We start from the raw sequence: 10,905 nt of genomic DNA on the forward strand, positions 1-10,905 counted from the left end.
AAGGTAACTTAACTTTAAACACAAATTCCCCATTGGGGTACTGAAAATATCCCAATTACATAGTAGTGATTGCTACATAATTCCATAGCTATACTAAACAACAATGCTGAATTACATATACACTGAATCACATACTTTTAAATGGTGCTTTTTGTTTTGTTTTGGGGATTGAACTAAGGACCTCACATTTCCTAAAAAAGCATTTTTATTGTTGAGTTCTAACCTCACCCCTTTTAATTTAATCTTGACATAGGGCCTCAAGAAGTTGCCCAGGCTGGCCTCAAACTTGCAATCTTCATCTTTCAGCCTCCCAAATCACTGGGATTACAGCTTTGCACCAGGCCAAAAATGAAAAATGAATTTTATATATAAGTTCTATCTCAGTAAAACTGTTATTAAATAATAGTAAAAACTAAATTTCTACCCTTAACTACTAAATCTTACCTAGTTTCTGAAACTGTTCTAATCCACTGCTCACCTAACACTAATCAATATCCTGCATCAATTCTGGCCACTTTTAAGAAACTAATCTGGCCACACCTGTAATCCAGCCCTTGGAAGGCTGAGGCAGGTGAATTACAAGTTTGAGTGCAATCCAGCCCTTGGGAGGCTGAGGTAGGTGAATCACAAGTTCAAGGCCAGCCTGGTCTACATAGTGAGCTCAAAGCCAGCCCAAACTACATGGTGAGACCCTGTCTTTAAAAAAGTAAATAAAACACGTATGTGCTGCTCTAAAACATCCTCCACTCTCAGAAGGTTCAAAGCTTTTCAGATACAGTACTAGCTGAGAGAACACCTTGCGTAGCAGACTCATGAGAAATTAGACATGTAGCTGTATTACTGCCTTTCAGAGTCCATGAATACCCAGCTATCACTGTGACTAAAAACACAACTCACGCAGCACAAAATTCTGACAACTAAAATTGTTTTTAAGGAATCCATACTAATCCTTCAGCTAAGAGACTAAATGTCCTTCACAGAGACAAGTTAGCAGTACACAGATAGCTCAACTTCTTCCTTTTCCTAATTCCAGTCGAGTACCTTAAGTTGATATAGCTGAGTTTTTAATCTTTAAAAAAAAATCACCTTGCCCAATGACAAAGTGCACCATAAAGCACACCGGCTTACTAAGCAACAGCACAGTGAGCATGGACCACGTCACTGAGACCTCATTAAGGCTAAACTATAAACAGACCTGGCACCTGCCAAGGCTCCACCTCTGCTGCAGATAAGAGAAATCCTTCTTGTTACAGGGGTCACAGAAGTCCCCTCTCCCCTCCAAAGATTCCTTGCCTGGCTGAGTATAAGGGAAGAGGAAAACTGGTGCTACTGTAAAAATAGGCAGAAGAGAGGGAGGGAGGGGGAGTCCAAGGTAACTTGTTCACAGTACTAAGTGCTACATCAAAAAGAACACGAACACCTCAATTATCTGGCCAGATTCTTTTCAATCATTTTATTTCAAAGGATGAAGCAGATTCCCTGGCAAGCGCAAGGGTCTGAGTTCAATTCCCGGTTCTGCCAAACAAACAAACAAACAAACAAAAAAAAAAGGATAAAGCAGAATCAGTGAAATGTATGAGCAGAGAGTGGCAGCGATGAAATAACTGCCCTGTCACAATAAAAAAAAAAATTAGTATTTTGTGTTTATAGTGACTGGTACAAGATAAGGAATTCAGCAAGCTACCCTAAGGGACCTAACCCAAATGATCCTTAGGGGCCAGGCTGTGTTACAAACGAGGGGTATGGGTATTGTTTCCAATTATCTTCAAACACCTCCATCTCTAATTTTCTGGAAAAACAAGCACAGCCATGAGAGTGGGCAAGCTCTGAACAGGCACACAGTTACTGAATCTTGGCCTTGAACAGGAGAGGACACTGTCCTCTGTGTCTCAGGGATATGACAGGCAAGAAGGCAGTTAGGTTCAGAAAACAGCAGCAGATCCCATCCCCCAATATAAAGCAAGGAAGTAAAGAAGAATCACTAGCCCACACCTTTCCTTTCCTTTTTTTGGTACACTACTGGAAGTACCCTGTTTTTCTGTGTTACCTCTTGAAGTTAATGGAAAGTCTTCAAAATGCTAAGTTGCCTAGCTATGGTGGGAGGCAAGAAAAGGGAATTTTTGTTTAAGTTTCTCAACAGAGCTGTACAAGCAAAACTACACAGTGATCGAAATAAGGGAGCCCCCAAAGAAGTGCACAAATTCGACATGGTTGAGGTCCCTGGGTTGAGCTGCCTTTGGCAGCAGGATCTCCTGCCAGTGCTAGGAGTCGGCTTTCTCCCTGCACAGCACTACAGCACTACGGACTCAGAGGCAGGGGGAGGGGAGCTGCGCAAATCCTGACAACTGTAACCAGCCAGACTGGTGTCTCCAAGTTGCCTCGTCCCTACATTCCAGAGCAGGGCTCCAGCAGCTCAGGAACTGTACCAGCTCCGGAGCTACAACTGCACATGAAGCTTCGAAGCTAAAAGATCACGTACTTACCATGCCGCTAGTAATCCACTATCACGTATCCATCTCCTTCAAAACCTGAAAGTTTCCCAATCGTTCCTGCGCCCATCTGCCTCTAGCTACCCTACGTCTTTGCAGAAACCAAACGTCCCCGGTGTGATAGATGCAAAGACACGCGCGAGCTCTAGGCTGCAGAAGTGAAAAGGGCACTGGACGGTAGTCAAGAGATCTGGGCTCCATTCCCGGTTCTGCCACCGGGCTGCGGTGCGTGCCGGTGCCGCGTACCTCCATTTACCCGTCTGCTAAACCAAGAGAACGACTTACTCTGGCAGGGCGCCCTCGAGTCCCCGGCTTCGGGACGTGCTCCAGGCCGCCTAGCCACAAGCTCAGAACAGGGGTCTCTCCCTGGCCAACCTCGTCCAGGTTGCCCCAGCCCTAGGGCGTTCCCACCGCCCGCGCTGGCCTGGCCGGGAGATTGCAATCCACACCCGCGGGGCCGCGCACGTAGCACCCCCTGGTGGCGGCATCCGCTGATGAAGCCGGCACCCGACAACTCATCCCAAACCCACCAGTGCCCCTTGCAAAGCTGGACCCCACCACGCGCATTCAGGGGTTGTAACTCGAGGAGGGGGCGGCAGGGCACTAGAGGGAGAGCAGGCCCTGTTTCTTGGCTTGGCTTTCCCAAAAACTGGTCGAAACCCCAAGTACAGCCGGCCACACCTCGAGGAAACGCAAGGGGGTGAGCCCAGTGACAACCGGGGGTCACCACAGAGGTAAGGCTGGAGCCGTCACCTACCTGTAACCCAGCTCCCAGACAGGAGTGCCGACCACTTAACCACGCTCCCGAGCATCAGCATCGGAGCAAAACAAGCCTTTATAGCGGCATCGGCCGCCGCACGGCGCAGGCGCACTGCGCTCGGCTCGCGCAAGGCCAAAGGGAGTCGTAGTCCCGCGTGCAGCCTTCCCGAGTTCCAAGCGCGGCCCAGGACTACATTTCCCAGAAGTCCTGCCGGCGCCCAGGACGGGGGCGGGCGGCTCTGCTGCTCGCCGCGCTGCCGACTCTGTAGCGTCCTTCTCGTGCCTCTGCGAGCCAGTCTGGAATCTTCTCTGCGGTTGTACGTCCCAGTGGGCCAGTCCGCAGGGTGGCAGGTGCCTTGCGATCACAGACAGCTTGGTGTTCGTAGGCAGGGCCTTGCAACCCTTCGGCCAGTTCACGTGCCAACAAAATATCTTGAAGGTCAACGCAACCTGCTTCTGTCCCTACAAGAGTCGAGGGCACGGCCGCTGAGCCCCAAATCTTGTCTGTGTGGCCCATGGCGTTTTATGTTTGCTTGCTCAAGAGTCCACCCTGCGTTCTACATAGAGAACCACCTTTCCCGTTTTTATACCAGTTGCCCCTCACATAATGAGCTACTCTGGTTTCTAGATAATGAAGTGCCAGGATTGCAGTTTTAAAAGTACCAGGAGCCTTCGAAATATTATGCTAACTCATTCTTTTTTTTTTTTTTTTTAAGTGGAATTGGGCACCCAGAAAGATCCATCTTTTTATTTTGCGGTTTTATCTGTTCCTCCAATGTCACTATAAGGGCCACTCTTGAGTGACCCCCTTACTCTATTTGGGGCTGTATGTTTGCTTTGAGACAAGGTCTCACTCTAGTTCAGGCTGACCTTGAGCTCACTACGTAGGCCAGGTTGGCCTCAAACTCAGGGTGATCCTCCTCCTGCCTCTGTCCCGTCCCATCTCCCCCCTCCCTTTCCACCCCACCCCCGCTGCTGTCACAATGTTAGGATTATCAGGCACGTGCCACCAGTCTGGGGCATTACATACCATCATGTTTCCTTTAATCTAAACAACCTTGTGTGTAGATATTATAATTATGCTTGTAAGAGGTTAAAAGAAGGTAAAGTGATGTCTGTCTTCAGGCAAGCTAATTAGCTAGTGTGAAGACACTAACATAAAACTCAAGGTACTGACGCAGTAATCACCAATAGATGGAAATAGACACATGCCCATAGGTAAATTTGATCTGCGACAGAGAAAACCTTAAAGATCTGTGGGGAAATGAAGAGACTCAGGGATTAATACAAAATACCACCCTCTTGAAAAATATCTGTGTTGTGCTGTGTTGGGTTTGAGGGTGGTAATACATAGTCCCCACCTCCGGGCAAAAAGCTAGAGAATGCATTGCCCTACAGAGTTGTATGTAATTTTAAATAATATTAATGTGCTAAAGATATTTGTTCATTCAATATTTGATGGCCATTCAATATTGCTGAAATAGACAATTTTCCTGCCCTCTTGGGCTTGAGAGTTCTAAGTAAATATTAAATTTAAATGACAACAATGGTAAGTATGGAAAATGAAAGAGGGCCGGCAAGATAGCTCAGTAGACTAAAGCACCTGCTAAGGCAAACTTAGGTAAGCTCAGGGACTGCGGTTTGATCCCTGGCACCGCATGCTGTGCCAGCCCCAGCCTCAGGGCAGACTGAGCTGGCAACAACAACAAAAAAAAAAAAAATTAAAGAATGCTCTGTCTGAAGGATAGCGGGAGTTAGTAAAGTGATGGGGTACAGGTGGGCAGAGGAAAGACCAGGTGGTGGTGAGAGAGGGGCATCTCCCAAGACATTAAAGACTGCATGACAGCCCTGTAAGAGCAAAAGGCAGCCAGTTAAAGGATGACAGGGAAAGGACTAGTCTACCTAGCTGGTCAGGACCTGATGCCAAGTGGTAGTGACCCTCCTCCACCTGCTGTAGCACCCACTCGTGTCAAATGCTTCTTCGGGTTATGAGAACACAGGTCCTCTTGCAGATCAACTTTGCAATGAAAGGCACTTCCATTTTCTTAAGTGAGTTAATAAATTGAGGGGTTTTTGACATCATAGAAACAATGCACTGTGGAAAAATAATACACTGCTTTAATGGCCACAGGCAATTCGGAAAGAAAAACTTAAATGTAGACAATGCTAGATGAGAACCCCAAGGTTTACAAATTTTATAATAGAAAAGATAAGCACTGGGATTACAGGTGCGCACCACCACTCCCAGTCTCAGTGGCCGGCTCAGCCCTCCCAGAGGCAGGGCCAGTGTGGCAGGGATCAAACCCTAAACTTGCCTAAGTAGGTCCTTAGTCCACTGAGCTATCCTTCTGGCCCTGGCATAAAGACTTTGTATGCTGGTTTATGATGTATATATGTAATTAATATTATAAATAAGTCAATATCAGGGATTTGAATTTTCCTTAAAAGAGGCCTGAATCATTTGTTTATTTATTTATTTATTTATTTATTTATTTATTTATTTATTGAGAGATTATTTCATCCAGGCTGACCTCAAACTTGTAATAACCCTCCTGCCTCTGCCTTCTGAGTGCTGAGATTACAGGTGTGTACCACCATCCCCAGCAAATCAGTCTGAACTTTATTCTATTTCGGAACGACGGACTAACAGAATAAAACCGAACCTTAGCTTGGTGGCAGGGCCTTCAGGATCTGGCACCACATAATATTGTTACTGTACATGCCAAGATTGTGGTCTCCACATCAGGGGATGAAGTCCCGAACCAAAGGGGGAGGTTAGGAGAGCTTATTGGCTATAAGAAGAGTTAAGGGGCCGGTGAGATGGCTCAGTGGTCTAAAGCACCTACTTAGAACAAGCTTAGCAAAGCACAGGGACCGCGGTTCAATCCCCCAGCACCACATGCCAGCCAGCCCCGCCCCCTGGTGGGCTGGGCTGGCCACACACACACACACACACACACACATAAATAAAATTTAAAAAAAGAAAGAAAGAAGAGTTAAGAATAGCTCGTGGGTTTCCAGGGGTCCTCAGTGGGCGGTTGCATGGCCCCTCGAGCCAGAGATAATTACAGAAATGCAGAGCACAGGAACTGCTCAGTCATTCCGTGGCCACTGTCACAGGTGGCCCTGTGGGTTTAAAACGAGCAAATGGAACGTGAACTTCCTAATTCACTTCTGCAACACGTAGGATATATGGAAACATGGGATTTTAGAAAAAAAAAACCAAAAAACCTGGTTATTTTGCATTTTAATTCCTCAAAACTCAGGAGCTTAGTAGAGAATGATTGCGGGAGGGACCTGCAGTCCGTGTCGCCTGAGGAAGTCCACCCTTGGCCCAGAGTCCTAGTTCACTTTATATTCTTATTTCCGTTTCCATCAATGCAGATGAGTAGCCAACTCTGGCTCGGGCCTTCCTCGAGCTGCCTCACTCGTGAGCTAAGTAAGCCATTCGTCACGATGGGAACGTACTGTGCAGTCTCATCCTGGCACTCAAATCTCCCACTCAAAGCAGAGGTTCTGCTAGCATTCTAGTGTTTCTTTTTACTCTGACATTCCACCACCCCCAGAAGAACCTTCTAAATCAAATAAACTAACATGGACATGGTGGCACGTGCCCTCAGCCTCCTGCTTCGGCCTCCTCACTGCTGCGATTGCAGGTGTGCACCACTGAGCCTGCTTCAGGATTTGAAATTGTACTCCTCCCGGAGGGATCAGGAGTTAGTCACAGAACTGGAGGAGATGGTTCGGCATTTCAGACGTCTCTCGTGGTACAATGGATGCCAAATGTTCCCCCACATCATCATGAATTATGGACTTTATACCTGCCAGCCACTCTAAAGGGATGCAACAGGGTCCCCCTAAGCCTGGGAAGGGAACTCCAATAGCCCAGCCTGGGCAGAGACTTCTCAATAAGACCGGCCAGTGCAGATCAGAAAAATGGTCACTTCCAGTCATTCCCCAAAACTTCTCAAATATTTCTACCCATAAATGTAAGTTTTTGATCAGAAGAAGGGATCGACATTAGCAATAACTTTTGACCTAGATGTTAACTAAGGAAAATTAATAATGCATGGACCCTGCATTTACTTTTCAATCAAAAAAATTCAATTATTGAGTCCCGTGAAAGAATACAATGTACTCGTAAAATACAAATTATATATTTTATTGATTATGAGACCACCAATGAGGAATTAGCATTGCTCTTCAGCTATTGGCATTCTGTGGACATATTTGAGAAGTAATAACAAAAACTATCTTTCTAAACTTTCTTCTTAAAATTAAGCCAAGGTGGACATATATAGCCTATAGCTAGGTCATTGATCTAAAGAGAAAGGAGAAAAACTTTATCCTTTCTTGAAGTGGTTTAGGTTTATATTGCTCAGGAATTGAGAGACAACTTAAAAATTCTGGTTTTTGTTCTTCTAGTTTGTAGCTTTTTTCAGTGTAATCAAACCTCTGGTTTCAAATTACTTATCTAGTTTATGGTTTGTATTTACTTATTTATTTGTACTATACCATTTGGATTCTATATTCTGGATTCTAAGACAATTTTTTCAAGTTTTTTTTTTTCTTGATTTATCTACCTAAATCAGTGTTTCTCCAAAACAATCCATGGGATACTAGATTTTCAAGGTGTTTTGAGAGGGGCCGGGGAGATGGTTGAGGAGCCAGGGAGATGGTTCAGTAGAATAAGTGCTTCCCTGGCAAGGGCAGGGGTCTGAGTTCAATCCCAGTTCCATCAAAAAAAGAAATAATAATCATAATAAATAAAATAAAAAGATGTTTTGAGAAAAAAATTTCCAAAGTCAGCTATGTTTTGGAAATACATTATGCACATATTTGAAAGTCACATTAACATTTTAGTTAAATTTTCTGAGAAATCTCACACTAATGGGACCTGCTTAGCCTGGTTTAATTCATTAATCTTTTTTTTGCGGAACCAGGGATTGAACTCAGGCCTTTTCGCTTGCCAGGCAAGCACGTATTCTACTGAGCCATCACCCCAGTACTCCTAGCCTTGTTTAATTCAGTATTTCTCAGCCCTATTTGATCAGGAAAGAAAACTTCAGTTTTAGAAATAGCCTTTAACTCCCTGTAACCAGTTATTACCTCTGCCACCTTTCCTCTGCCCCCTTAATCATTCCCTTGATTCAGTAGACTTGGGCTTAAATAGCTTCTGACACTAGAACTATCAAAAGCTCAGATTATCAGTACTAAGGTCATGTTTAAAACCTCAGAATCAGAGGTAGATTATACAGAGAATAACATGCACACACACACACACATACACACATATGTGTATGTGTGTGTGCGTGTGTGTGCGTGCATATGTGTGTGTGTGTGTGTGTGTGTGTGTGTGCTTTGTTTTTAATGGCAGCAGGGTTAATAAGTACCTGTGCCCTTGGAAGCCGCGTAGCCAGTGCGTGCCTTCTCAACCATGCATTACACACCAGGATGGCTGGAAAGTACGGGAGGTCCATTAGCACTGCTGTGGTGACCGACCACACATTTCTGTCTCCTCTCCAAACTGATTTGCTAGTTACTTTTGGAAACTATATTCAGACTGTTACAGTTGAGTGGGCCAAAAATAGTTTAGATCCTTGTGTAGAGAAAGAGACAAGGAAAGAATTGGCAAGCGTACACCGCGTAGTAGTACGTAGGAAATATATTACGCATATATTTGAAAGTCACATTAACATTTTAGCTAAATTTTCTGAGAACTCTCACAATAATGAGAACTGCTTAGCCTTGTTTAATTCAGTAGTAAGTAGCTACATTTATTGAAGATCAGAGGATCATGGGACAGCAGCAGGAGCAGGGGCATCAAGTATGAAGGAGAAAGAAAAAGGGGTCTCCATAACTCAGGTCTCTTGTACTTGTAGAGTCAGACACCACTAAAACAAGATGTCTCCCATTGTCTCTCTCACTGATGTCAGCAATCTTCAAAAGCTCCTGAGCTTCAACCTGGATAATCATTGGGGTGGGGTGGTGTTTACAGTTGAACAAAAGGAAGGGAGTGACTCAGCTCCTTTGTTTTTAACTGTACTATTGCCCCCTGAGAGCACTAGTCCCCAAAAACCTTTGAGGTTGAGCTGAGGCAGGAAGTTCCACCTTTTGTAGCTACTTCCAGCTACATGAGCCTGTTGGCCCTACCTACTTAGAGACCAAGGAACCTTCACCCTGACTGTTCTGGGAGTTCAAGGGAGCTGGACCCATCCTCTAAAGGCTTCTTGATGAGCTGTGGATGTGGAAGCAGATTTTAATCTTAAATTATGGTCTCTATCAGTAGTTTGATGGTATTTTAGACCTATTGGCAAGAAAATATATTCTTCTTTTAGGGACTAACACAGTCCTTTCTTTTTTTTTTTTAGCTATTAAGAGATCTAGTCCCCACCAATGTAGTATGGCCTCTGCTGCCCACGAGTCTATCTGGTCTTGAAGGAAGACAATGTCCTGGTCAAGTTCATTTGGCTATCTGTCAGTACTTAAGTGATGCGGATTTCATTTACATGATCACTTGGGTTCTGGTAATCTCTAGGTGAGAATGCACAAATTTTACCAGGAGAGTAAGGCGTGCATGAACAAAGCATGAGGGTGCTTAGGAGCTGAGTGTGAGTGAGGCGTACCTGCTGAGGTTCCTGAGATCCTGAGACGTGAATATTTTAAAAATGACCACGCCAGATAAGACACCTCCTGGTGCTGACCCTAAGCAGTTGGAAAGAACTGGAACAGTAAGGGAAATTGGGTCACAAGCTGTTTGGTCACTCTCATCTTGCAAACCAGGATTTGGAGTGGATCAGTTACGAGATGACAATCTAGAAACTTACTGGCAATCAGATGGCTCCCAGCCTCATTTAGTGAATATTCAGTTCAGAAGAAAAACAACAGTGAAGACATTATGTATTTATGCCAACTACAAGTCTGATGAAAGCTACACACCAAGCAAGATCTCAGTCAGAGTAGGAAATAATTTTCATAATCTTCAAGAAATTCGGGTCTTGGCTTAGCTTTTTAAGTCTTTTTGAAGACAGCTTGATAACAAAGTGACCTTTTAAAGGCTTCATTGCTATTCAGAACATATTTGAAAAGCAACTTGAATTGGTGGAACCAAGTGGCTGGATTCATGTTCCCTTAACTGATAATCATAAGAAGCCAACTCGCACATTCATGATACAGATTGCTGTTCTAGCCAATCACCAAAATGGAAGAGACACCCACATGAGGCAGATTAAAATATATACACCAGTGGAAGAGAGCTCTATTGGTAAATTTCCTAGGTGTACAACTATTGATTTTATGATGTATCGTTCAATAAGGTGATTTAAGATGGAGTAAAAATGATTAAGCATGTTGTTTTGACATATTGATATAACCCCGTGTATATCTACTGAAAAAATTAGTTATTTTGCATTTTTATATATGTTTAAAAGTATTTTACTTGGATAAATAAATCAGTTTTGGTTCATATTGTCTCTGCTTTCTTTAATATATGATAAAGCTCACATTTTGTATTAATAAAAATTTAAAGCCAATCATATTTTCTTATATTAAAACTAGTTGAACTGAAAATTTCAAGATGTACACAAATAGGTTTTTTTTCAATTTTTATTTTTTAAAGGTCCATGTTTGCAGCACGTAATTATTGACATGTGGATAA

At 43.9% G+C, this 10,905-nt stretch overlaps 2 protein-coding genes across 5 annotated transcripts in view; one reads left to right on the forward strand and one right to left on the reverse strand.

Moving 5' to 3' along the window:
• Positions 1–3,343, reverse strand: part of Abcc5 (ATP binding cassette subfamily C member 5) — an 86,301-nt gene extending 82,958 nt beyond the window's left edge. For 3 of the 4 annotated variants that reach the window (XM_004640705.2, XM_004640707.2, XM_023700614.1), the window contains exon 1: positions 3,247–3,343. The gene's annotated coding sequence lies outside the window, so the exon portion shown is untranslated. Of the gene's footprint in view, positions 1–2,774; positions 2,897–3,246 lie in introns of those variants that run through there. The other variant, XM_023700613.1, reaches the window with a different exon arrangement.
• A 6,556-nt stretch (positions 3,344–9,899) lies between these two features.
• Positions 9,900–10,605, forward strand: LOC101581971 (anaphase-promoting complex subunit 10-like). The gene is made up of 2 exons (XM_004640709.3): positions 9,900–10,243; positions 10,338–10,605. Exons 1-2 carry the CDS (start codon positions 9,917–9,919, stop codon positions 10,566–10,568), a joined length of 558 nt encoding a protein of 185 aa, XP_004640766.1. The 5' UTR covers positions 9,900–9,916; the 3' UTR covers positions 10,569–10,605.
• Positions 10,606–10,905: the final 300 nt, after the last annotated feature.

The sequence above is a fragment of the Octodon degus genome, unplaced genomic scaffold (genome assembly GCF_000260255.1).
Source record: "Octodon degus isolate 3935 unplaced genomic scaffold, OctDeg1.0 scaffold00126, whole genome shotgun sequence".
Taxonomy (NCBI): domain Eukaryota; kingdom Metazoa; phylum Chordata; class Mammalia; order Rodentia; family Octodontidae; genus Octodon; species Octodon degus.

Excerpts from the sequence above, each read along its gene's own strand:
- LOC101581971 (XM_004640709.3), top strand. The coding sequence starts at position 9,917 with ATGACCACGCCAGATAAGACACCTCCTGGTGCTGACCCTAAGCAGTTG. Across the intron at positions 10,244-10,337 it reads ATAATCTTCAAGAAATTCGG|CAACTTGAATTGGTGGAACC; the intron begins GTCTTGGCTTAG and ends ATATTTGAAAAG.